The following is a 25,351-nucleotide window of genomic DNA, read 5'->3' on the forward strand; positions in this document are numbered from 1 at the left end:
TCTTTCAATTTACAATTACTATACTTTGTACCATGTATATCCGATACATGACAATGCAATGACAATATTTGAAATTTTAACATAAAAACAAATATATATATATATTTTAATGTTTTATGTAAGTAATTTACACTTTATCATCTTCAGCGCGTAACAAATCGAGTACTCAAATCGTTATTCTTTGGCCACGTTGAGTCAAGCCTCTACTTGATGTTTCGGGATACGCAAACTCCAAAAACATCATCAAGCTACCTTCAACGAACTAAACAAAAACTAAACTTAAAATTCACGAATAAGTATATTTTTTTTCCTAAACTACTTGAGTGGTGAATTTATGTCATCTATCATTCGCTCCAAGTGTACATAGAGACGTCCCATATGGGGCGGGGTGGGGACGGGGATGCCACTCCCCCTCCCCGTCCTCGTCCCCTATACTATTTCCTATCCCCACAAATTTTCTCGTGGGAAGTCCACAGGGATTGAATTACTCTGGAAAACTCGCTTTTGTAGTATGTACGTATGTAATTTTGAGTAAATTACATACATACACATACATACATAATTTAGACAAATTCTCATATTGTTTTTTAATATGTGTGTGCACGACCCGGTTACTCGACTCAATTTTTATTTTCTTAAATTTTCTAACCTAATCCAACCCAACATAAAATTTAACCTAATCCAATCCAACATAAAATTTAACCTAATCCTAAGTTTAGATTGAATAATCCAAGTTGGTTGGGTTATCAAATTTTTTAACACCCCTAATAATTATGACATATGGTCTATATTCAACATATTTCCCCTCTTGGGCTACACTCTATTTAAAGTTGGGCTTGTTATTTTTTTTTCTCGAAAGGGTTAGGCCTTCATTTTACATTATTGGGCTTTTCTTTTTCTTCCTTATTTGGTCATTTGGTTAAAAAATAAAAATGAGCCTTTTTTATATATGGCAGTTCCTAAAACCCAAACCCTAAAATATTTCCCCACGTCTCCCGCACCATTGAAGGAGAGAATCTCTTTGCTCTGCTCTTTCATTGAAGGAGAGAAACAGTTCGTCTCTTTCCCATGACGTCCACGTATCTTCTCTATGAATCTGCTTCTGGTTATGCTCTGTTTCATGCCCATGGCCTTGACGAAATTGGGCAGAACACCGAAGCCGTTAGGAGCTCTGTTTCCGACCTCAACCGCTTCGGCAAGGTCGTGAAGCTAGCTGCTTTTCACCCCTTTGAGTCGGCTCTCGATGCTCTCAAACAGTGCAACTCTGTCTCCGAAGGTAGTCTTTTGATTTTCAGCTATTTCATTGAGTTGTTTAGGGGTTATCTCCATTACTGTTTTTTCTACAGTTCTAGTATGTATTGGAGTTAATGGTGGTAGTGTTTGAGCTCATTCTGAATTGTTGTTGTCTGTTTCTCTTAGCCCAGAAGGAGAGTTTCTTATTTACGCAATTGTACCGAAAAGAAAATAGCTTTTCGCTTCGGTCTTGTTAATTTTGTTGTTTTTGGTGGATAGCTGTACGTCATATTTAGAGCTTTGCCTCTGCTGTGTCAGAGTTTTTCCAACTCGCATTTTTGAGTTTCAAGCAATGTTGTACATGTTGGACGGCATGATTGTGAAAAGAATACTTTTTGATGCGTTAATGATCAACCTAAGCTCGTGTTTGAACGAATGCTGAATTGCTATATCAATCATAAGCATGTTAGTTCGAATCGTTTCCTGGAACTAGTCCTAAAATTTTGAACTTTCTGTTGAATAATCTATTGACAAATTGCAGGGCTTATGACTGATGAGTTGAGGAGTTTTCTGGAAATTAACCTTCCAAAAGCCAAGGAAGGTAAAAAGGCTAAGTTCGTTTTGGGACTAGCTGAACCCAAAATTGGGTCAAACATCTTTGAGGAGACTAAAATCCCATGTCAAAGCAACGAGTTTGTTCTGGAGCTGCTTCGTGGTGTGCGTCTTCACTTTGACAAATTTATCAAAGATCTCAAGGTTTGCTTGCTCCACTGCTCCTCTTATTTAACGTTGACTTCTAGTACTACTGAAGTTTTCTCACAAACGTTACAGTATAGCAAATTACTTTCTTCTATCTAACCATTTATTTGTACTTACAGCAAGGAGATTTGGAGAAGGCTCAACTTGGTCTGGGACACAGTTATAGTAGAGCGAAAGTGAAGTTCAATGTTAACCGTGTCGATAACATGGTTATTCAAGCCATCTTCCTTCTTGACACTTTAGACAAAGACATTAATTCCTTCTCCATGAGAGTCAGGTATTTGATAAAACAAAATTCTAAGTTTTGACAAGGATTTACGATTTGGAAGAATTTGGCTATCACCTTTGCCTCTTTTAGGATGGGGACTGTGGGTGCTATGCTACTATGTTAGTAGTTTTAAGTTTGTTTCTTTACAAACCACGAGTGTTTTTTGTTAACTATTTCATGTTTACTTTTATGATACAGAGAGTGGTACTCATGGCATTTCCCTGAGTTGGTGAAGATTGTCAGTGACAATTATCTTTATGCTAAACTTGCTAAATTCATTCAAGACAAGTCTAAGTTGGCTGAAGATAAAATCCCCAGCTTGACAGACATAATTGGCGATGAAGATAAAGCAAAGGAGATTGTTGAAGCAGCCAAAGCCTCCATGGGTACATTGTTGGCTTAATTTTATTTTTGAATTGTATACTCTTATCCCGTTACCTGATTTGGTAACTGACTATGTTACAGGTCAGGATTTGTCTGATATTGACTTGATTAATGTCCAGCAATTTGCACAGAGGGTGATGGATCTTTCTGAATACAGGAAGAAACTTTATGATTATCTAGTTACTAAAATGAACGATATTGCTCCCAATTTGGCCTCTTTGATTGGTGAAGTTGTTGGGGCCCGTTTAATTTCTCATGCTGGTAGTCTCACAAATTTGGCCAAGTGCCCTTCTTCCACCCTTCAGATTCTTGGTGCTGAGAAAGCACTCTTCAGGTTCGCAACTGATTTAGTTGAAATAATGGTGTATTACCTCACTGATCCTTGCATTAATTCGTGAGATCTTTCATTCGTTCTGAATTATGAAAACATTATTTCTGCTTAAGACCAGATTGTCATGTTTCATATTAGAAATGCTGACCTTCAAACTTATATATGTAGCCAAGCCACCTAATTCTTCAATTCTATTTTGAAGTTCAAACTGTTATTACCAGTTGAGATTTGCTTAATAAATAACATGTCCAATACATTGCCTTTTTTTTTCCTATTCAGGGCTTTGAAAACAAAAGGAAACACTCCTAAATACGGTCTGATCTTTCATTCTTCTTTCATTGGGCGAGCATCTGCGCGCAACAAGGGCCGAATGGCACGTTATCTTGCAAACAAATGCTCTATTGCAACGCGTATTGATTGCTTTGCAGGTAGTCATTGACATACTTGTGTAGTTTTCTGTACAATACAATCAACTCTTTGTACAATAAATTATAGCTACCACTAGGCACCAGTTATTGGTTCTGATTTATAATTTTGTGTTGTCATTTAGAGAGCAGCACCACAACCTTTGGAGAGAAACTTCGTGAGCAAGTTGAAGAGCGGCTTGACTTTTATGACAAGGGCATAGCACCTCGTAAAAACATAGATGTTATGAAAGCTGCAATTGAAAGTGCTGATAACAAAGGTATGTAAAATGTGGCCATGTTTGCCATTCACCTTAAAAATGTGTCAGCGTTTGTTTCAGAGACTTCTACTGTGGCTCTGCAATCAGTTTTTTCGTGTTTTAAAGTTTTCCTTAAATTTATTTCTCTTTCTGTTTCTGGAAGATGTGAAGTAGTTATAGGGAATATTTCCAGTACTATGAGAATACTTGCTTTTTATAAACCATTCTCCAACGTCCGTGGATCTCACATCCCATTGTATGGAAAGGAGTTTCGAGTACTCCCTTCCACCAGATTTATATTTGCCTCCTATTTTATTTTTAGTTTTTGCTTTTGGCTGATGTTTCGACCATGTGACTATTGGAAAAAAAATGTCACAGCAACTGCTATGGATGTAGAAGAAGTGCCAAGCGAAGCTTCGGGGAAGAAGAGCAAGAAAAAGAAATCAAAGTCTAATGCTAACGGTGAGGTTGAAGACGGCCCAAGTGCTACTGCAAACGGTGATGTCGCAGAGGATACAAAATCAGAAAAGAAGAAAAAGAAGGAGAAGCGAAAGTTGGACAGGGAAACAGAGGAACAACAGCAGGCTTCAGAAATCATAAATGGCGAGGAAGAAGCAGGCAAGAAGAAAAAGAAGAAGAAGAGCAAGGATGAAAACAAGGATGATCAAGTCGCTGCCGAAGATGGTAAGAAGAAAAAGAAGAAAAAGTCGAAAAGCGAAGATGCCGAATGAATTGTCGAACTACAGTAAACTTGGGTGGCAGATGGTTATTTAATAGGTAGACATGGTTTTGTTGCCATAATATTGTAGCAGCTGTAGAAATGCCCCGTTGTGGCTGTTTTTGGTCTCCAATCTCTATAATTTTGGTCCATCCATCAGCAAAACTTATGCCAATATGCGTATGTTCCCTTATTGCCTTATAATCTTAATGACTTGACTCTAATTTTTGTTGGAAGTGTTTTCTATAATTTAAAGATTATCGTAGTAGATTAAGTGTTCCTCTCATTTTGCTCTAAGCCCCTTGCTTTGGAATTCAAAATCTTGCCCTTTTCACATTATCTGTTGACTTGGATAAACTCACTTTAATAATTTTTTTAAAATCTTACTTTTAACTTTTAAGTTAAATTCTTAAAGAAACTAAAATCTTGTATTCAAATGAGTAGAGGAGCACATTCAGTATTTAAAGTCATAAGAAAAAAAAAGAAAGAATAATAATAATGATAATGAAAATAAGTTAATCCAATCTTGCACTTTATAAACACAAGCTTGCTTACCCTATTATAATCAAACTCTCGGTAACCATTGAGAAACCAAATCAATGAAGTTTATAGTTTATTAAAACTTTTATCTTATATAGAATAATAATGGATTATCAACATAATCAACTTTTACACTTTTAAATGCCGTGATAAAATTTAAATAAATAATATATATAATTTGATTTTTGTCTTCCAAATTATAGAAATTAGTAATAAACTTTTATTCATTTTTAACGTAAAAATCTTCAATTATTTTACCCTAACCCTAAAGAAAGGATTAGATTAGGCTTCTGCAAATAAAATTAAAAAAAAAAAAAAAAAAAAAAAAAGAGAGAGAGAGAAGAGGACAAAAAGGTCATTTTAAAAAAGTTTAAAGGGCAGAAATGGAATGGGTGAGTTGGAGTATGCAAACTCGTTGGTACCATGAAAGCCGCTGTTGAAGTTTCGAAAAAAAGAAAGAATAGTTGAAGTTCTTAAATCTCGTAAACCTCATTGGAGCCTCCGTCCCGTAAGACCAAACGGTTGAAGAAGAAGAAGAAGAAGAAGAAGAAGAAGAAGAAGACCATACAGACATGGCTGGTAGTTCTGGATCAGCCAGTTTAGAAGATGTTCCCTCCATCCATCTCATGACCGAGCTCCTCCGTCGCATGAAATGCGCTTCAAAACCCGACAAGCACCTCATTCTCATTGGTAATTTTCTCTTATTTCTATCTGCATTTTCATGTGCACCATCGAGGATTTGCCATTGTTTTTTTTTCGTTTCATTTGTTAGTATTTTCTACTGGGTAGAATAGAATTCCGTCTTAGATCCGCGAATTCCAGCTCTTTGTGATGTATACATGTGGTTGCTCTTTCGGTGATTTGAAACATTCGTGTTTTGCTTCAGATTTTTCTCTTGATTTGGCGTTATGCAACGATCTCGTTTCGTTCGTCACAAGTGCTTCTGCTATTGTTTAAAAAGAAAAATTAGATCCGAGGTGAATTTGCTATGGTCGTATAGAGGATTATGATTATCCATGATTTCTGCATTATACTTACTCCAGCTCTCGCTACATAATTTGGTTGATTTACTTGTTTACAAACGTTCTGGTGTCTTAGCTCATTTGTTCCTGACATCATACTGCTCAAGCTGGATATTTTCATGAATTGAAACGAGTTCACCATGTTTTATTCACCATGGTGCGCTGTAGATGAGTACAATAAGTTAGAGTGAAGGAGAAAAGAAAAATGTAGACTATTTCTCCTTGTTATTGCAATATTTTAATTCTCGTTTCGTTGCTACTACCATGGTGTCTGTCTAGCTTTCTATAGCTATGGTATCATCGAGATCTCATGGATTTTAGTCATACTTTCCTAATTAAGATTCTTTTTGTTCTACAGGTCCACCTGGATCAGGAAAAGGCACTCAATCTCCAATTATCAAGGATGAATACTGCTTGTGTCACTTGGCTACTGGTGATATGCTAAGAGCTGCAGTTGCTGCTAAAACTCCACTTGGTGTTAAGGCTAAGGAGGCCATGGACAGGGTTTTTATTTATTTATTTTATACGTTACCTCACACAGTTTTGTATTGCATGTTACCTTGTTTCTTGCTAATATCTTTTTTATTTTCAGGGTGAACTTGTGTCTGACGACTTGGTTGTTGGCATCATCGATGAAGCAGTTAAGAAGCCTTCATGTCAGAAAGGTTTCATTCTCGATGGATTTCCTAGAACCGTTGTGCAAGCTCAGAAGGTATCAAATTCTTTACTTATTTTTGTTTTTCGTACTTTTCGCAGTGAAGTGGTTTTTGAATTATTCTGCTCACTCATTTTCCTAACTGCAGCTGGATGAGATGCTAGAAAAGCAGGGTGCTAAAATAGATAAGGTGCTTAATTTTTCCATTGACGATTCGATCTTGGAGGAGAGGATTACTGGACGATGGATACACCCATCCAGCGGGAGGTCTTATCACACCAAATTTGCTCCTCCAAAGGTTGCTGGCATTGATGATGTAAGAAAGCTACCTTGCTTAACCTTATCCTTCTGGTTTGATAACATTTTGTTTTTGATAACTATGGGTAAGCACAGGGTACTCAATTTGGTACGAATTTAATTAGAGCACGCACTCTAAAATTTCATGTTTCTCAACTTTTTGGATAAGAAACAATTTCATCGATAGTACACAATTACAAGAGGGAGAGACTGAGACCCCAATAGGGATAGTTACAAAAGATCTCACCAATTAGATATTTCATGAACCATCGACAATTAATTACTGAATTCTGTTGTCGGACTTGAAGGTTACGGGAGAACCTTTGATTCAACGTAAGGATGATACTACAGCAGTTCTCAAATCTCGGCTGGAGGCTTTCCACAAGCAAACAAAGCCAGTATGATCACAATGCAAAATCTTTTTCTTAGCAAATTTATGGTGGCACAAATCTCTTATACGGCAAGTTTGTGATGCAAATGAAATTTGTTTGTGCTGTAGGTGATTGATTACTATTCGAAGAAGAAAATTGTGGCAGATCTTCAAGCAGAGAAGTCTCCCAAAGAGGTAACAGAAGAGATTCAGAAAGTGCTCTCATCCTAGAAATGGGCGTCATACAATAATTCAACAATGGATGAAACCTTTTCAATTTTTACACAACCCATTGGAACATTTAACATTTGATTGGATATTATATGGTCAAATCTGCTGACTTTGTGAGTTAACCTCATTCGAACCGAAGACACACGACGGTTGTCATCTTTACGATTGTACTAATTCTATAAAATAAGGATAATTATCTTTCATGAGAAATTGAGCGATCCATTTAATAATGAAATTTATATTATTAGTGCTCATTTTTTCCATGCAGATTCTCTCGGTATTTCTGTTGGAATCTCCTTATTGAACAAGTTGGCAAACAAAAGATTATTTTTCTTGGACCCCATTGGAATTTTATTACTTTTTGAGTTGGTGCCTTTCAATCTGATTCACTTGCAGATTTTTGGCCAACTTTATTCCTGCTTTAACCAATCTGCATTCTGCATTTTGCCCGAACCACTTTAGAATACGTATAAATTGGGTTACTTTTTTAATACATTTTAAGATAATTTTAATGATTTGAACTAAAAAGTGTGTTCCGAAGTAATTTTCACCAACAAACACTTCTTAATGTTGCATCGACTTCTTTGTATTTGGTGATACTTCTCTGTGGAGCTTCTAAGGAACGTAGTCCACCTTTCTTCCTGGGTTTCAAAGCAAAAATTTTCGCCAACAGGGATTTTACCAATTTTGTTTCAATTTTAACAATCGTGGAATAGTCCGACTCTAGGGCAATTTTCCTCTTCAATAACACTATTAAATCAAATTTATTTTGTTGATTTCGATATAGAAATCACCTATTTATTCATTCATCTTTATAGATCGCCCCCAATTACAAACACGTTGGTCATCCACTCTTCCAACAAAAGTTCTTACCAATCTAAAACAGATCAGCATTCCATTAAAACCCAATTGTGCAGTAAACAGCATTCATAAATAAATTAAAAACCAAAGCCTGAACTTAATATTACTAAAATAATCATAAAAAAATACCCATTTTGATCCAAATATATAAACATCATATAATTAAATGAACTATTTAGAACTTCAATTGATAGGAGTTCCTCGAAGAGAAACCCCTCCAAAAATAGGCGTATGCCGCTATAAGCGGCGGGTACACGGTATTCTTTAGTAAAAGGCGAAAGAATAGTTCGCTCTGTACTCACCGCACGGCTCCGTGCCTTATACAGGCCCATGGATTCTCATTTTATAGCTGTTTGTCCACTGGACATCTATATAACTTACCGATGTGGGACAATTCCCCACTTTAAGACACTCACACCCACACTAGGGATCCCTTTTGCAACTAAATAAACTGCACCTATCCCGTGGCCTCTGTGATAATCACAAGCATAGCTGAAATATATCGATTTGATTAAATTAAAAGTACCAAGTTAGAAAATAACTCAGACCAAAGATATTTCTATCCTCCATCTGTTTTTGTTTCTTTCCTTCTTTTTTTTTTTTTTTTTCGTGGGCAAGGAGAATGAATGTAGTTCTTCAATTAACATAAATTCCGGTGTTTGTTAAGGAGGTTTTGAAGATGAAGTTTGAAGGTATTGATAGATTGAAATGAACGGTTGTACCGTATATAAGGAGAGTTTGTACCGTATGCTTGTCTAAGGGATTCCACCAGAGCTGTACATGACACTCTAAATATTCCACTTAGTTGTGTATGAATCTGATTTCAGGGTAAGCAACTTCTACAGGGTGGAAATGATTGGAAAATTTTATGAAGCATCAAGATTTCACAACTGGTTGTTCTGATTTTTTATAGGTTTTCGAAGTGTGTGTAAATATATATTTCAAGTTAGTAATCAAGTAACCATAATCTAAATGCTTGACCACAGAAAAAGAATACTTCTGAGTTGTTTCCACGTTGAACATGAAGACTGTATTGCAAAACTTACAACCAATGAATCAAAGATCCTTACAAATGAAGAATGTAAAAAGTCCATAAGAGCAAATATCACATAGTTCTTTCTGTAGAGGTTGCTGACTTTCAAGCTTATACCCACATCCACGCCCTTTCTACTTGGCCAGTTTAATTTTATACCCAATGAAGTAAAAGTTCTCACGCAAACGAACAAATGTTTTCACAGTTCCATTGGCAGTTTTGCTGCTCATCTTAAATCAAAGCCTCCGTTACATCTTAACTTAGTAAAGACCGTCTCGCTTTAAAGGGCTTCGAGCAAAGCTTAGGTACTGCAAGCTCCATGTCAAACGTGTTCTATATTTTGACCAAATATACGAAATATAAGAAACAGTAATTCTACCATAAGAAGGCACAAATCTACATCTTGAAGACATCAACTAAATACTGGAAAAATAAACATCAATAATTTGAAAAATAAACATCAATAATTTGAACTCTATGATATAGGAGCTTCTCCGTAGAGAAACCCCTCCAAAAATAGGCGTATGCCGCTATAAGCGGCGAGCACACGGTATTCTTTAGTAAAAGGCGAAAGAATAGTTCGCTCTGTGCGCACCGCACGGCTCCGTGCTTTGGAATGGTGCTTAGATGCGCATTTTATAGGAGTTCCTCTTGTGGCATATCTTGTTCTTTCCGATGTGGGATAGGTTGGTAGTTCTCTCACAGCCTTTAACGAGTCCTCCCCTTTCATATTGGAACCGACAATGGAAAATTTAACTAAATAAGATAAGTGGAGGAAAAATATATTTGAATATCATTATTGATGACTTTTTTGTGTCTTGAGAATAGTCATTAATAATTGTTTTTATTTAATATAATAGACTTATTTACTTGAATATTAAATATTTATGAAATTTCTTCGTTGATTTTAAATTATTGATAAGCATATACATTATGAACTATTTCAAATTGGATTTGTGCGTCGTTTAGTGGGTAGCTAAAAATAATTATCAAAATCAACCGTAGCAAGAACCAAGTTCATTTATTCTTCAATCTAAAAGAATTAGTATCTCCTGTGTCAAATCAACCCGTGAGTTGAGACCAAATCATTGGAAAGAGCATTTGGCCGTAGCAATTTCATTTCACTTTCTAATGAAATTCAATTGTAATCTTACGAACAATATATCAGATAGTGTGTTACCATTTATAAGAATAGAACATAAGTTAGTTTTTGTTATCATTAAAATGGGTGCAATTTTTTTTTAAAAAAGTTTAAAGCTATATATGCTCAAACCCCCCCCCCCCCCCTGCATTTATTCATTTCTATTTATTAAGAGCTCATGTTAAAAAGAAATCTCTATTTTTGTGTTCAAGGTAAGAACAAGTTTTCAAAATTCTGTAATAACAACCTGATAAACAAAAGCAAATGTTATTAGATGTGAAAACAACATTTGCTCAAAACTATTTGCGGAGAACTCGTACTATGTTATTGACGTTTCATGTTGCAATCTAATAACAATCAAACAGTGACTCAGAAACATAACCATAGTAATGGTATTACATGAGTAACTTGTGCTAACAACTAGGTGGCAGGTACCCTTCCTTCTGTTGGTTTATTGGAGAATTTTGAAGACGGAGAGGAATACTGTCCTACATATCGACTGTGAGCTTCTCATCAAGACTAGAGAACTCTTCATAATAGGCCTTAAAATGCTCATAGGAGTGATTGACATCATCTGTAGCACACATTTCTCGAATACTGTGCATTGATAGCTGTGGTGCTCCAACATCTACGGTTCGTATACCTACGCCACTGGCAAGAATGGGGCCGATGGTTGAACCGCAACCCATGTCATTGCGGACCACAAAATCCTGCAAGTTGTAGTGACCGTTCTTATCTTTAGCAAATGATTTTCATATTATGATCTTATTTTCCTACCAAAATGCAAGATTGCGTATAACTTCCTACTGCAAAGGCAAAATGTTATACTTTGGAACTTCTTAAAAATTTGTGAAGAGGTCCAGAATATACAAGGAAGAAATAAGAACTATCACTCCTAGAAGCTTCCGATTTTCTTTCTGCTTGAAGTTACCAAATGTGGTTCCTACTTTAATAATTATGCCCTAAAAATGCCCTAAAAGAGTTTTTTAAAAAACAAAGTCAATCCAAAGAGCCCTAAGATTGTTTGATGCCAATTACAAGCCAAACGTGCAAATCTATTATAGACCTGAACAGGAAGGTTATGATTCACCGCCAATTCCCTGAATATGAACGATGTGACTGCATTGGTTGCATATCTTTGATTTGCATTGTTCTTGATAACCAACCCTCCATGCAACTTGGGCTGATGATTTTCTTCATGCTTATCCTGAGATGAAAATTTTATATTATCACTATAAACAACATAACCTACTGAATAGGACACAACTAAATAGGATGACGTACCATATAATTAGGATGTAATGCATGTGCCATGTCAGCCGAGACAAGGAAACTTCTCTGGATAGCTTTCTCAACCAGCTGAAGATCCAGAACGATGAAAGTTCACAAGTCAAGTCAAATTGGTTGTGAACACAAGTGAAGCCATATTAGCGATCATCATATAAGAACAAACAAGTAATTGCCAAATTCTTGTTACAGAAGCATCTTTTCTAATCTAGATTCTGCACGTATTTTGTGGTGGTTAATCCAATCAGAATGCCAAAAGTTACAAATTGTCAGTTGGCACAGATCCCCCCACCTTTTCTACAGAAACTAAGAGCAGGAATTCAATTGATGCACTATGCAAAATAATGTTTAAATTACATGTATGGCAATCCAATAGTTAGTAACACAACTCGTTCTCATTGAAATAGTCCTCAGAACCCCTTTACATCGTTGTGGTAAATATTAAACAAAAGAAAACCAGAAAAATCAAATGGAGCTGAAGGAAAATGGGAGCATGAGCACGCTTTGAACACACTCGCCAAGCTAGAGCCACAAATAAAGGTAGCTTTCTAGTGACAAAATGATTATCATGGAATCACTCTCTATTGCTTCTACAAATCAAGAGAAAACAGCTGCTTCTTCAACCATTAATCAATTAATTGAGAATTCAAGATGGAAGCATAAAGTGGTGAAAGTATATTCACACACATGGAAATTAATTCTATGGTGCACAGTATTGCTACTATCATCTTCAAACAAAGAATCGGGAAAATATTAAAGGAGAAGTCAATACCGAAGAGTCAGAGCTGAAGGAGTTTGTAATTCGTGATAAAGCATTAAGCATTGCTGGGGAACCAGCTCCCTGGGCTGAATTAGATCCGACTTCTTCATGGTCGAACAAGGCCACCATTCTAACACCAGGCTCATTCTCAAGGCTAGTTTCAGAAGATGTACTGTCAATCAGCGCCTGATTTGTGACCATTGAAACAAAAGTGTACAGAATTAATAATGTTGAACAGAAAATCTGTAAAGTTAATTCTAAATAATATGTGGTTTCAGTGGATTAATTTGGCTGCCAAGTGATGATTTAAGCAGGCACTTGGCCTTCCAGGTACGTTAACAAAGCCTCTGTCATATTACGAACCTTCAAAGAGCAAAACGACATGCATAAATTATCGAGCCTTCCAGAAAAAATGAATTCTTTCTGTGCACCACCAACCAGACTAGGTTGTGTGTCACAAGCTTGCAATTCAAAATCACAAATGTCATCTGGTTCACAGTTGAGTTGATCGGCAAGTAGCTACAGGAGAGAAGACAATCAAAATCAAAATAAACATGGAGCAGATTTAGAAACAAAAAAAAAGGTAATATCTCCTCTGCTGAAGCTTGTACTTTTATCCTTGTTTACAAAATTAGTCCACCAAAATCAAAATGAATGAAGCCTAAGAAACCAAATTGCTCTTCACTGTTCAACCAAAAACAGAAGTCTCTGCTTCATATGTGTACCTGTAATAGAAGCGTGTGATGCTTTGAGCTATTGGGACTTGACTTAGGATCTGTTTTCTCTCCATCATTTTGTGCATCATTCTTGGTAACAGCTTTGTTCAATTCCCCCTGTGAACATACATAAATTAGTGAGCAAGATAAACTTATGGATGAAAAGCCAGACAGAATATTTGCTACAAAAAAATTTATACCAAAATTATATAAAAGGCCCTCTCATCCGTAGTCTAAGGAAAAAAATCTAATAAATCACCTTAATACTTGTTGCCAAAACTGGGAGAAGATGACTCTGTGTGTTCACCTTAAACCCATCTGTGCCCCTTTTCACAAGAAAAAGAACATAGGGATACTGTAATGATAGAAACTATAGGAGAAGCAACCTCACGTAATCGCAATTTAGTTTCACACTATAACAAGTAAATGTGTAAATGACATAAGATGGATGATAATCTCAATTTAGTAGGAAAACCTGTCCAAGTGAATTGCTAGCGTCGGAATTCTCATTATGGGATCCTCAACTCGAACAAGTCGATGAATATATGACACCGAACCACTTTTTTCTTTCTTTACAATCACCCTTCCTGCAATTGTTAAGTCACGATCAAACCATGTGTGCCACAACCCACCCCCATACGTTTGAACACCAACTTCCAGATATCCTCCTTTTGTTACCTGCCAAGATTAAGTTGAACTAAGTAGGAGGGTGGTTCAGATCCAATAGTAGGTAAAACTTATTAAATGTCATTTACTGTGGGGAGTATTGTATAATTCTTTTTTAAAAAATAATGAAAACGATCAAATACCTTGGACACCGGTTTCAGTTTCACACAAGGGCTGTCAGTATGAGCACCAACAATATGAAATCCATTCCCAGCAACATATCTAAAGAAGACACATTATTACACATCGGCAATAAAAAGATGAAAAACAGAGTCAAATGTGAATTGATATAGGGCAAAATTTTCCACTACTTAAAAGAGTGTTTTGTTTTGCACCAGCAAAATCCAATAGATAGATCAATATTCATAAAACTATTATGCTCACCCCATAATGTCCACAAAAAAAGCAAGAAGTTTAGTAAACAATCTACCTAATAAGATGAAGCCCTCCCCATTTCTACAGTTGTAGTTAGAAATACTAACTGAAATTTGTTTTTATAAATTTCCAAGAATCAAAAGGACATCCGACTCAAAACTAAGAGCAAGAACTTGATAGCCATACTTTTTACCGATCGCAAAAGCAACAATGGTTGAATGGTTTCTGGTAAAGAAGTACTTCTTCCCGGCTTCTAATTTCCAGTCCGCTCTTTCAGATACTTGTTCATATCCAACGCTTATCAAACGCTTCTTTGCCTCCTCTAGATCATATAGCAAACTTAAGAATAATCATATATTGTATAAAAATGAAAATTCAAGATCTAGAGTATCGTGAAACTACAACGAAGTAATTAAATAAAATTTCCCTTTAACATAGTCAACAAATCCAAAAATCAACACCACTGCAAACAACGAGCTAAACAACTGCAATTTCAAATCCGTATGATCTTATTCTTCAATAACAGAAACAACAAACAGGACGTTTAGAAGGCGTGTAAGACGTGTCTCAGCAGGCCAAAAACAATGACCGACAATATTCTTTGCGTGCTCGAAGCAACAAAGAAGATCAAGTGGGAGTTACCAACGGCATGGAAAGCAGTTGGGGAAGCGTTCAAGAACTGGAGAAAATCAGTCACAACAGAATTATTTTTACATTTGGTTTCATTCGTTGCCGCCATGTCTGAAATCTTGACTCGATAGCTCCACCACAGTATCACTGCCTACACTTGCGTTGGTTCCGATGACTATGAGAGAAGGCACCGAAGGACGTTATAGATTATCCCATGGCCGATAACAAGTACGTTCTATTGGGCTTGTATTTATTATGGGCCTGTGGCCCATTAAAGTCAAGCCCACATGGAATCCTCATTCGGCACCATTCTCCATTGAGCCGAAAGCATCTCTTTTGAGCTTTCAACAGATGGCCCCAACATTCTTTGGGAAAGTTATTTTATTATTGTTGTTATTATTATGATTGATACAATTGTATAATTGATAGTTCATCCATTGACTTCTGATTTTATTGATATAATGTCTTGACAGTAGTTAATGGAATTGCTTACAGTAGAGGAAGGTAATACATAATGATAACCATGACAATGGTTTTTTATGGATGGTAGGCTTAAATTCCTAACCCTTATTCTAATATGGAGATACCCAAGATTATTGGGAATTTATTGAGAAGATGAGAAAGAAGGTTCTAAATATCAGCTGGGATGACATCAAGACTTGAGAACTCTTCGAAATAAGCCTTGAAATGCTGATAGGAGTAATCAACATCATCAGTACCACATACTTCTCGAGCACTGTGCATTGATAGCTGTGGCGCTCCCACGTCTACGGTTCTTATACCTAAGCCGCTTGCAAGGATGGGGCCAATCGTCGTGCCACAAGCCATGTCATTGCGGACCACAAATTCCTGCAAGGTTTAATTTTGTCATAAGTTCTTTTTCCCCACAATGCATTATCTTATTCCCAATCCTACCAAATCCAAGAGTTGCACCTTACTTATAACTGCTAGATTCTTACATAGTTAAGCCCTTGCGTTTTTATTTGAACATCAACATTTTTTACTTGTTTCAAAAGCACTTTCGTTTTGATCAACTATAGCCTAAATTTTCCTTTCAAAACAGAACGGTCATTGTCAATTTGAGGATAGCTCCTGATTAAGACACATGCTTTTGAGTAAGAGGTTAGATCTTCAGATCCTCACCTCTAAATGTTGGGTTGAACTTATAAAAACAAAGGGTCCTAAGGTTCATCACACTAAACATAAAGGATTTTATATCCTTTCTTCCTACTCCAATTATTGTATTAATGCAACTATCCGATGCCATAGTTGTCACGACAAGGAGATATTAACATACCTGGACGGGAAGGTTATGTTTTATAGCTAACTCCCGAAATAAGGCTGCAGTAACTGCATTGGTTGCGTATTTATTATTTGCGTTGTTCTTGATGACCAGTCCTCCATGAAACTTGGGCCGATGGTTTTCTTCATACTTTTCCTGAGATGGGAATTAGACATAACCACATTAAACACTGTAATTCAAGTGAGAACCAACCAAATGTGATGCCATACCATATAATTAGGATGTAGTGCATGGGCCATGTCAGCAGAGACCAGGTAACTTTTCTGGATAGCTTTTTCAACCAGCTGTAAAGAAACCATAGTGATTAAAGTTCTGATTTGTACAGTCTTTCTAAGTTAATAAAAACAATGGGAAAAAAAAGTTGAGTCATATTAGGGATCATCTAAAGCAAACAGGTTTTTGCCAAGTTCCCAGTGTAGTACTTATATGATATAGTATTATGATTGAACAAAATCTTAGAGGCCTGGAACCACAAATGAAATTCACAAATGAACCATCATCATTATTCTTAAATCGCCACTAATCTTAAAAGTGTAAGCAATGTTTATATGTTTAATTTTTAAAATAAAAAGACAATGGTTATCAATTTGGGTGTTAGCTGATGAGTTGTGGTAAAAGTTTAATTATATCAATAAAAAGAAAAAGAGAAAAAAGTGTAAGGAAAAGTTGAATACCGAAGGGTATGAGCTGAAGGAAGTCGTAATTCGAGATAAAGCATTAAGCATTGTTGGAGAGTCAGCCCCCTGGACTGAATTAGATCCAACCTCCTCATTGTCGAACAAAGTCACCATTCTGACACCAGGCTCATCCTCAAGGCTACTGTCAGAAGATGTACTGTCAATGAGTGCCTGTATAGAACCATTCAAATAAACGTCAGTCTGTTGAGTTAGAATGAATGATTATGAAATTAAGAATCTTCTGTGAAGGTAAGCAGATATGTGCCATGTGGTTTATGGGAATTGATCTAACTACCAAGAGATGACTCAGAGCCTATTTGAAATGCTTTTTAAAGTGTTCCAAAACTCTCTTTTTTCTTAAAAACACTTCTTTAATGCTTTTGGCAAAATACAAAATTTTAGTGTTTAAAGAAGTGGTTTGGCAAAATACAAACCTTCAAAGAGCAAAATGTCATGCATAAATTATCCAGCCTTCCAGAGAATACGAATTCTCGCTTGGCGCCACCAATCACACTTGGTTGAGCATCACATACTTGCAAGTCAAAATCAAATATGTCATCCGGATCGCAGCCAAGTTGCTCCGCAAGTAGCTATATCAAGACAGGTAAAATTCATGATGGCCATGAAGCAAACTTTCGGTTGTATTTTTGAAATGAATCCACCAAAGTTCAAATGAGTCCAGGCTAATAAATCAAATTAAACTGGTCTGGTGCTATTTATCTTACTTGTAATAGAAGCGAGTGATGCTTTGCGCTAGTAGGAGTTGACTTGTGATCTGTTTTCTCTCTGTCAATTTGTGCATCGTTTTTTGAAACAACTTTATTCAGTTCTCCCTGTGAGCAGTCATTAAGTAGGGAGGAAAGACAATCGTAAACGTACACAGGATGAAAGGGCACAAGGACTATTTGCCCCAACAAAAAAAAAAAAAAAAAAAACTCAAAACATAAGCCATAAATCCTATGCATGATATGCACATCATCTGTCTCCTGCTATAAAATATGTTGTATCTGTACTGATCATTATTGATTAAGGGTGAGTCTTGGTTCGTCACATTCGTTATGGCCTCAACTTGACCATGATGCTTAAAGAATAATGTGTCATTAGTATATAAAAGTACATTTAGCAATTCACCTTAATAGTTGTTGCCAAAATAGGGAGAAGTTGGGTCTCTGTATTCACCGAAAATGCAACTGCATCCCTTTGAACAAGAAAAATAGAAACATGGTAACATTTATAATGAACGATAAAGCAAGCTAACAAAAACTTCTCCAAACATACCCCAGCCTCACATTAAACACAGAATCAAGAAAATGGGGATATTAGTCTAAGTTTGGTTGAAAAACCTGTCCAAGTGAATTGCTAGTGTGGGTATTCTCAATATGGGCTCCAGAATTCGAACAAGACGATGGTCATATGACACAGAACCATTACTTTCTTCCCTTAAAAGCACCCTTCCTGCAAGTGTTAAGTCTCGATCAAACCATGTATGCCATAACCCACCCCCATAAATTTGAACCCCAACTTCCAAAAATCCACCCTTTGTAATCTGCACAAGATTTGAGTATCTTTGAGTGGCAAGGCCATCAAGAAAACTAAGAAAGTGAAGAAAAAAAAAACTAAAGATTTACCTTGCTTATAGGCTTCAACTTTAAACAAGGGCTATCAGTATGTGCACCAACAATATGAAATGCATTGCCAGCTACGAATCTAAAAGAAAGTAGAAAATTACTTCATCAGCATCAAATAGGTATTTGATGACAATACTAAAAAGATAATAGTTCACTTATTTCTAAGAACCCCATGGGCATTCTAGCTAATTGAAACTACTGGGAATGTGAGATTGAGAAACATACTTTTTACCAACTGCAAAAGCAATAATAGCTGAATGGTTTCTGGTGAAGAAGTACTTCTTGCCGGCTTCTAATTTCCAATCCTCTGTTTCAGAGAGTTGTTCATATCCCACACTTACCAGACGCTTCTTTGCCTCCTCTGTCAAAATTTCGACAGTACCAAATTTTTAGCATTTGTGGGATTCCAAAATCTATAACTTTTGTTATTTTTAGTACAACAATTATAATAATGATTGGAATTAAATCTTTCATCTGTAATAAATGAATGTCTATAGTAACAACCCATGACCATTTTGTGTGTAATATTTTAGCTTCATGAAATGGTTTTAATTGTATTTGAATGTAGAAAGTTTACTCTCTTAAATCAACAAAAACAAAAAAGGTCACATTCGTGGCTACGTTCCAAAGTAATATTTAAGTAAGATAGTTGACAAGCAGACCAACACCACCAACAAGCCAATTCAACTACGTATTTAGATATTTAACCAAATGATAGCTAAATTAACACTTAAAACCATAAAAGACAAAAATAAATAAAATTATAAATTATATGTATTTGTTTCCATTCGTAATCATTAAGTTTAAAAATCCGTTTTGTCATTAAACGATTCTAAACCTATTCAAATCATTTTCGTTAAAATTAATTCTAACGTAAATTGTTAAAGCATGTTTTGAAAAAAATCTAAAAGTGGTTTTGACCATTCTATTTCAAAATCATTATTATAAAAACGTATTTTTCAAATAACTATAAAACATAATTTATAATTCTTTAAAACTAATTTTCACCATACAAAAGTGAGAAAATTAATGAAAGAAAAAAGACCTACCACTGCCAACATCAGATATATGCTTGTGATTTTGTGAACCAAGATGGCTTTAATATTAGACTAATTTTGAGTGATATAGAAGAGAGGAAAAGAGAAGTTACCAACGGCATGGAAAGCAGTAGGGGAAGCATTCAAGAAGTCGATAAAATCAGAGACTACAGAATTGGTTTCACCATTTGCCTTAGCCATATTTTCTGCAATATTTGATATGGCTACGAACTGCTTCCACTCGACCATTTTATGCATTAATATACAACGAGGAAATGGACCATGCGAACCGCATGGGATAATGTTTTTATAAAACGAAAGCTACATTATCGGTCCATAGATGCCGTTGGTATATCAATGGATAAACATCGAACCAAAAATTCCTCAATTAAACTAAACACATGGCCACATTTGGCTTCAAAATATCACAAGCTCCCATTTTTATGTCTTCCCTACCAATAATGAACTTGGTCCTTCTTCTTTCTCTATATGCATAAACCTACAACTACTACTTCTTGGCTAAATCATTACACCAGCCAATGGGTTTTTGTTCTTTTTCTGTCATTATACATATATATAATAGAAATTGATGTTACAAAATGCAAACCATGGTAAGGGCAGATATGTATAAAACTTGAACATTTTGTCCATAATGATATTGAGTAAACAAAAGGAAAGATATTTTTTACATCGATTCCCATGACAACTTTCTGTCGAGACAACTTTATTTGGAATGATTAGTAAAATAGACAATTTTAAATATTCGATTTCAATTATGTAATACATGTCAATTATAGTTGAGTTTTTCGTTGAACGACGTCAAATTATACAATAAAATGAGAACATCTCGATCGTATTTCAAATAGACAACCTATACTATTTATTGATTTGTTTCATTTATAATCTTAGTCTATAAACTTCGAGATTTATATTCATTCCATCCATCATTACAACTTTTAAAATTTTAAACTAATTTATCACTTTTTCAATCTTTTTAATTTCACATGTAGTACTATTGTTGGTCGCGCTATAAATTTTGGCTAAATTTATTTAAGCGGCATCAAAATTTGTTTATAATATTGCAACTTTGAGAGCATCATACACTCCCTTTATTCACAATATAGATTATTTTCCTAAATACATTAGTGAGCTATTCTATTTCTAGACGCAACATATTGATGTGACAAAAAATAAATCGAAAGTGTGAAAAAACTCTCATACTACTACAATGAGAAGCGATCAAGTCGTAATATATATTTTTTTTCTCTCTCGAAAAAACAATGTAAGATGTTAATAATATATAAAACTAACGTTTTTTTAGTAGCGTGACCTATAGTGAAAATCACTTTTTTAACTCTTATCCTAAACTATGGATTGAATGGGAAGAGGAAGGAATAGTTGTTATTACTATTATTATTATTTTGAAATATATGACTAATGCTTTTCATGCAAAAGGAAAATCAAGGTGAGATGTACCAACAACATGCATTGGTGACTTGATGAGGAGATGAGGCTTGGCGGACACCCGTGCCTTTTCTTTTTGGTTTTATTTGTTGCCATTTTTCGTAATCTTAGCGCCCACACACACATATATATAATAACACAACAAACTCAACTAAATTACAATCATATATCAACTTTAATATAATCCCACATTATTTAATTCTTTCTCTTTTTTTTATTTTGACAAAACGTCAATGTTTGGGTGTTTTCTCAATTTGGTCTCTAATGTTTTTTTCTAGAAAGCAATTTCGAGGAAAAGGTTATTTTTTTCAATTGATGCATGGTTATTTATTTGCTGTTTTTTCTTTCAAATAAGTTTTTTAAGATGGAAAATTGTCATGAATATAGTAAAAAAGAATAGAAAATTTTGCTATATTTTGTAAATAATATCGATATTTTGCTATTTTTTAAAATATCATTTTTTATTCAACTTTTGTAAACTTATTAAGTGTAATCACATAAGTTTAGCCAAACTAAACATGAGACATGCCATGTGGTAATATAATTGATTAAAATATTCTCAAGATAGAACAATAATATTGTATGGACATGTATATATATATTCGTATAAATTTATATAAATAGAATCTATCAATCTTGTTCGATCACATGACGTTTTTAAATATAAAAAAGTAAATCAAAATATTTACATAGTACGACAAAATTTCAAATTCTATCGATGATAGAAAGTATTAGTTCATCAACATTGATTGACATTTACCATTCCTAAAATCTGAAATCTTTTATATTTTGTATATATTATTAACTCCTAAAATCTGAAATCTTTTATATTTTGTATATATTATTAACAATTTGTTATTGAAAAACCATATTTCATCTTTTATCAATTCCTTGTTAAAAAACTTACAAACCCACTTATAGCCCCAAACATTGATTTGGTTATTGAATATTAAATTTATTTGTTTTCAGGAATTATTTTAAAAATTCAAGCGGAGTTCGATAAATATTAAATACGTCTAATTTCCACTATCTTAGTTTTAGTTTGCAGAATTTCCCAACAAACTCTCAGCACCAGCATCGTCGTTATCCGCAAACTCCGCCAAACAGCCTCACCAAAACGCAAACTACTCCTCCACGGCCCTCTCATCTCCACCATCGCCTCCCAGCCATTCCGACTTTCGACCTCCATCTTCACGAGTCCAATCCTCGCCATGCTTCCACAGTCTAGAGATTAGAACACCTTGCTTAAGATATTCTTCGATTTTACTCTGTTCCTAACCTTCAATGGACGAAATTCCGTCGTAATCGTGTGCAATTTCAACGAACTTTCCTTCTCAAGTAAGTACGCAATCCTTTGTCAGATCAAAGTTTATCGCATAGGGAAAAGTGGATGATGACGATGGAAAATATTAAGAAATCGGTTTCTTACCTTACTTTTTTTCCTTTTTTTTAATACATTATTGACTGAATCTCATAGATTTTCCTATTTCTTCTGATTCTTTAATTCTCTGCAATTTGTATGTGATTCTCATTCGTAGCTACTGGCGAAGTAAGAAATTCGAAGGTGCGGCTTAATCCGATGCCTTCGTTCCGCGCTTTCCTCAACAGCCCGGTTGGCCCTAAAACAACGCATTTTTGGGGACCTGTTGCTAACTTTGGTTTCGTTGCTGCTGTATGTAATCCAAAATTTCAATTACAATATCATTTTCCAAGTCTTGATGATTTCTTGATTTTTGCATTTTCATGTTCTTCTCTGCTTGTGGTGTAATCTGTAATCTGTAATCAATCAATCGCAGGGGCTTGCAGATGTGAAAAAACCTGCTGATATGATTTCTGGGAGAATGACGGCAGGTTGAAACCATTTTTCACTCTTGATAGAATTTGACTCCAAACAAAGGTTGATTTGCAATGATTGATTGTTTGGTAATATATTTTGCAGTTTTGTGCGTCTATTCGTTGTTATGCATGAGATTTGGGTATATGGTTCGACCTCGAAACTATTTGCTGATGGGATGTCATGCTGCGAATGAATCTGTTCAGCTCTATCTTCTCTCTCGTTGGGCGATGGGCCAGAGGAAGACTGTAGATTACAGCAACGAGTAGCTTCAATGGCGATGGTATGGATATATGATGATGCTATCGATGCTGCTTCGAATCCCTGTTGATACTTGCTTTTGGGATTTGATTTATTAATTAAAGATCACACACACACACAACTACTTGATGACTTCAATGTCCTAATTTCCCTTTGCTTCATCTCTTTCGATTCAATTGATAGCTAGCTATGCTTACTTTAGTTTCTTTTTCACTTAATTAGTCTCAAATTCGGTTGATATAATTGTGAGAAGATGCGAACTTGGTCTTAGAATAAGTCAGTATTTAGAACATGTTCCAAAATGGTACATAATATGGTTTAATTTTTTAGCTAAGAAAGTATTTCAAAAGCAAAATATAGATTTTTTCTTGTAGTGTCACGTTAGATTATTATTGTGAATGTTATGAATTCTCAAATTGAGGGTGAAGTTTTTTCGAATGCATAATTCTAATTATGTTCGTGCCTTCCAAGTTGGTTTGTAGTGTTTTCAAAGACGTGATTTTAATATAAGAAAGTATTCAATTAAGAATAGGTGTATTTTCTTGTAAATGAAATTATTACAAATAGTATTCAAACTTTTCTCAAATAAGATTTAGGAAGATATAAGGAAGAATAATAGTTGGTTTTGGATATTTTACAAGAAAAAAAAAAAAAAAAATATATATATATATATATATATATATATATATATATATATATATATATATATATATATATATATGTAGTAAAAGTTTTATTTCAATCAAAGTATATTTCGTTTTTCTTTCAAATAGTCTTTTTGAGGATCTTCAAAGGGAGAAAAACTAAGATAGATTTACTTTCATTTCACTTCATGTTCGTGTAATTATTTTTAAATTTTAATTAATATAATTGCGAGAAAATTCAAACACGGTCTAAGTAGGTAAATGTAAATTAGTTTAAAATTTTGATTGATAAAATTGTGAGAATATTCAAATACGGTTGAAGTAGGTCAATATAGTGTTTAAAAATATATTATTTTCTTAGAAGAATAAAGAATATGGTGTTAGTAGGCAGTAGCTAATGAAGTATTTTGAATATATTCCAAAAGCAAAAATTATGATTCTAGCCTCGTATTAGATAATGTTTGATGAATCTTCAAATGTTAAACAAAAGCCATAATTATCACCAACTATATAAAGGGGTCGATACGTGTATGTTTGTGAGGATGCAATGGTATGAGTTTGAGATTATTTTTAATTTCAAAATCCTTTAGTATTGAGCGTTTCAGACTCGATTTGTGATACTTAAATTCATTTTCTTTCCATAGATTTTAATTCAATCCACTTACTATTTTGACACTTCACATTCCGCCCTCGATTTCATTCGCATTTCAACCCTCTTTGGAGTCTTGATAATCTTGGACTGTTTTTCAACTTTTTTTTTTTAAAATATTAAATAATGGATAAGTATATTTTTTTTAATCAAACATAGACTTATTAAAGATCATAGTCAAAGTGGGAAAAAGTGGTGGTATCTTTTTAAGGAATAACAATTATTTGAGTATAGTGTATAGTTTTATGTTAATTATACTGAAAATGTATTTAAGAATAACATCATATTCTAAAGATGTATGGAAGAATATAATGTTTCATTGATGTCAAATATCCATAATGTCACGTCGACAGTTTTCATTGATTCTCAAGATAACCATGAATATGTATTTCCATCATATGTTCATTGGAGTATCGTTTATTTCGTTTTAGTTAACTTGAGCAACAACACGAATAATTTGGAGTAGTACAAAGAATCTATGGACGATACCGCAACTTTCACCTCTAAGTAATTAGATGCTCCATTTGATTAATGTTGTACAACACTACTAAATAGCACCAATCACATCACTTGAATGTTGACAATGAGATTATGTATCACTTCTTTTTTAAATGGTTCATGGTACGAAAATCTCATAAGTGTTTGTCACCATCACAAACCGCTCAGAAAATGTATTTGTTGCCCACTTGCTTCTCATATTTTGGTCTCGTTTTTTTCTAGTTAACCAGGATGATGGTTTATCACATTGACTATCATGCCTATGTTGGAGAATACATACAAAAGTAAGATTGGGTATCTCCTTGAGATACGAATATTACTTACTCTTTCGGCCTTTTGAGGTCGTTGAATATGGTTATTTATAATGTACTCCTTTTATATTTGTTATTTCATCTAACTTCGATGATGTTAATTT

The 25,351-nt window shown here is 34.7% G+C and overlaps 5 protein-coding genes and 2 non-coding genes across 7 annotated transcripts; 3 read left to right on the forward strand and 4 right to left on the reverse strand.

The window, feature by feature from the left end:
* Nucleotides 1–966: 966 nt before the first annotated feature.
* On the forward strand, nucleotides 967–4,593 carry LOC103502340 (nucleolar protein 56-like). The gene is made up of 8 exons (XM_008466248.3): nucleotides 967–1,276; nucleotides 1,775–1,989; nucleotides 2,112–2,269; nucleotides 2,459–2,646; nucleotides 2,726–2,978; nucleotides 3,255–3,403; nucleotides 3,526–3,660; nucleotides 4,018–4,593. The coding sequence occupies exons 1-8, from the start codon at nucleotides 1,069–1,071 to the stop codon at nucleotides 4,368–4,370; spliced, it is 1,659 nt and encodes a 552-aa protein (XP_008464470.1). The 5' UTR covers nucleotides 967–1,068; the 3' UTR covers nucleotides 4,371–4,593.
* Nucleotides 4,594–5,239: 646 nt separating this feature from the next.
* Nucleotides 5,240–7,726, forward strand: LOC103502339 (adenylate kinase 4). The gene is made up of 6 exons (XM_008466246.3): nucleotides 5,240–5,587; nucleotides 6,278–6,423; nucleotides 6,512–6,631; nucleotides 6,723–6,890; nucleotides 7,180–7,269; nucleotides 7,371–7,726. Exons 1-6 carry the CDS (start codon nucleotides 5,470–5,472, stop codon nucleotides 7,470–7,472), a joined length of 744 nt encoding a protein of 247 aa, XP_008464468.1. The 5' UTR covers nucleotides 5,240–5,469; the 3' UTR covers nucleotides 7,473–7,726.
* An 802-nt stretch (nucleotides 7,727–8,528) lies between these two features.
* Nucleotides 8,529–8,644, reverse strand: LOC127148326 (U5 spliceosomal RNA). The gene has a single exon (XR_007819205.1). It is a non-coding gene; the product is annotated as a U5 spliceosomal RNA (small nuclear RNA).
* A 1,209-nt stretch (nucleotides 8,645–9,853) lies between these two features.
* Nucleotides 9,854–9,970, reverse strand: LOC127148325 (U5 spliceosomal RNA). The gene has a single exon (XR_007819204.1). It is a non-coding gene; the product is annotated as a U5 spliceosomal RNA (small nuclear RNA).
* A 788-nt stretch (nucleotides 9,971–10,758) lies between these two features.
* On the reverse strand, nucleotides 10,759–15,103 carry LOC127148145 (probable aspartyl aminopeptidase). The gene is made up of 11 exons (XM_051081156.1): nucleotides 14,954–15,103; nucleotides 14,498–14,633; nucleotides 14,080–14,158; nucleotides 13,746–13,948; nucleotides 13,530–13,596; nucleotides 13,280–13,387; nucleotides 12,918–13,073; nucleotides 12,567–12,740; nucleotides 11,792–11,866; nucleotides 11,574–11,714; nucleotides 10,759–11,217 (listed from the first exon to the last, which is right to left on the reverse strand). The coding sequence occupies exons 1-11, from the start codon at nucleotides 15,048–15,050 to the stop codon at nucleotides 10,996–10,998; spliced, it is 1,458 nt and encodes a 485-aa protein (XP_050937113.1). The 5' UTR covers nucleotides 15,051–15,103; the 3' UTR covers nucleotides 10,759–10,995.
* LOC103502338 (probable aspartyl aminopeptidase) lies at nucleotides 14,077–19,868 on the reverse strand. The gene is made up of 13 exons (XM_051081155.1): nucleotides 19,700–19,868; nucleotides 18,775–18,910; nucleotides 18,550–18,628; nucleotides 18,265–18,467; nucleotides 18,053–18,119; nucleotides 17,647–17,754; nucleotides 17,356–17,511; nucleotides 16,919–17,092; nucleotides 16,454–16,528; nucleotides 16,239–16,379; nucleotides 15,026–15,790; nucleotides 14,498–14,633; nucleotides 14,077–14,158 (listed from the first exon to the last, which is right to left on the reverse strand). Exons 1-11 carry the CDS (start codon nucleotides 19,842–19,844, stop codon nucleotides 15,572–15,574), a joined length of 1,503 nt encoding a protein of 500 aa, XP_050937112.1. The 5' UTR covers nucleotides 19,845–19,868; the 3' UTR covers nucleotides 14,077–14,158; nucleotides 14,498–14,633; nucleotides 15,026–15,571.
* A 2,172-nt stretch (nucleotides 19,869–22,040) lies between these two features.
* LOC103502337 (mitochondrial pyruvate carrier 1-like) lies at nucleotides 22,041–23,346 on the forward strand. The gene is made up of 4 exons (XM_008466241.3): nucleotides 22,041–22,388; nucleotides 22,589–22,722; nucleotides 22,847–22,901; nucleotides 22,990–23,346. Exons 2-4 carry the CDS (start codon nucleotides 22,630–22,632, stop codon nucleotides 23,151–23,153), a joined length of 312 nt encoding a protein of 103 aa, XP_008464463.1. The 5' UTR covers nucleotides 22,041–22,388; nucleotides 22,589–22,629; the 3' UTR covers nucleotides 23,154–23,346.
* The last annotated feature ends 2,005 nt before the right edge of the window (nucleotides 23,347–25,351 follow it).

Source organism: Cucumis melo, chromosome 2 (assembly GCF_025177605.1).
Source record: "Cucumis melo cultivar AY chromosome 2, USDA_Cmelo_AY_1.0, whole genome shotgun sequence".
Lineage (NCBI taxonomy): Eukaryota > Viridiplantae > Streptophyta > Magnoliopsida > Cucurbitales > Cucurbitaceae > Cucumis > Cucumis melo.

Excerpts from the sequence above, each read along its gene's own strand:
- LOC103502340 (XM_008466248.3), top strand. The coding sequence starts at position 1,069 with ATGACGTCCACGTATCTTCTCTATGAATCTGCTTCTGGTTATGCTCTG. Across the intron at positions 1,990-2,111 it reads AATTTATCAAAGATCTCAAG|CAAGGAGATTTGGAGAAGGC; the intron begins GTTTGCTTGCTC and ends TTGTACTTACAG. Across the intron at positions 3,404-3,525 it reads GCGTATTGATTGCTTTGCAG|AGAGCAGCACCACAACCTTT; the intron begins GTAGTCATTGAC and ends GTTGTCATTTAG.
- LOC103502339 (XM_008466246.3), top strand. The coding sequence starts at position 5,470 with ATGGCTGGTAGTTCTGGATCAGCCAGTTTAGAAGATGTTCCCTCCATC. Across the intron at positions 5,588-6,277 it reads CAAGCACCTCATTCTCATTG|GTCCACCTGGATCAGGAAAA; the intron begins GTAATTTTCTCT and ends TTTGTTCTACAG. Across the intron at positions 7,270-7,370 it reads TCCACAAGCAAACAAAGCCA|GTGATTGATTACTATTCGAA; the intron begins GTATGATCACAA and ends TTTGTGCTGTAG.
- LOC127148145 (XM_051081156.1), bottom strand. The coding sequence starts at position 15,050 with ATGGCGGCAACGAATGAAACCAAATGTAAAAATAATTCTGTTGTGACT. Across the intron at positions 14,159-14,497 it reads GCTTTTGCGATCGGTAAAAA|ATATGTTGCTGGGAATGGAT; the intron begins GTATGGCTATCA and ends TGTCTTCTTTAG. Across the intron at positions 11,715-11,791 it reads CATTACATCCTAATTATATG|GATAAGCATGAAGAAAATCA; the intron begins GTACGTCATCCT and ends TTTTCATCTCAG.
- LOC103502338 (XM_051081155.1), bottom strand. The coding sequence starts at position 19,844 with ATGCATAAAATGGTCGAGTGGAAGCAGTTCGTAGCCATATCAAATATT. Across the intron at positions 18,911-19,699 it reads TACTGCTTTCCATGCCGTTG|AGGAGGCAAAGAAGCGTCTG; the intron begins GTAACTTCTCTT and ends AAATTTTGACAG. Across the intron at positions 16,380-16,453 it reads CACTACATCCTAATTATATG|GAAAAGTATGAAGAAAACCA; the intron begins GTATGGCATCAC and ends TTCCCATCTCAG.
- LOC103502337 (XM_008466241.3), top strand. The coding sequence starts at position 22,630 with ATGCCTTCGTTCCGCGCTTTCCTCAACAGCCCGGTTGGCCCTAAAACA. Across the intron at positions 22,723-22,846 it reads ACTTTGGTTTCGTTGCTGCT|GGGCTTGCAGATGTGAAAAA; the intron begins GTATGTAATCCA and ends AATCAATCGCAG. Across the intron at positions 22,902-22,989 it reads TTCTGGGAGAATGACGGCAG|TTTTGTGCGTCTATTCGTTG; the intron begins GTTGAAACCATT and ends TATATTTTGCAG.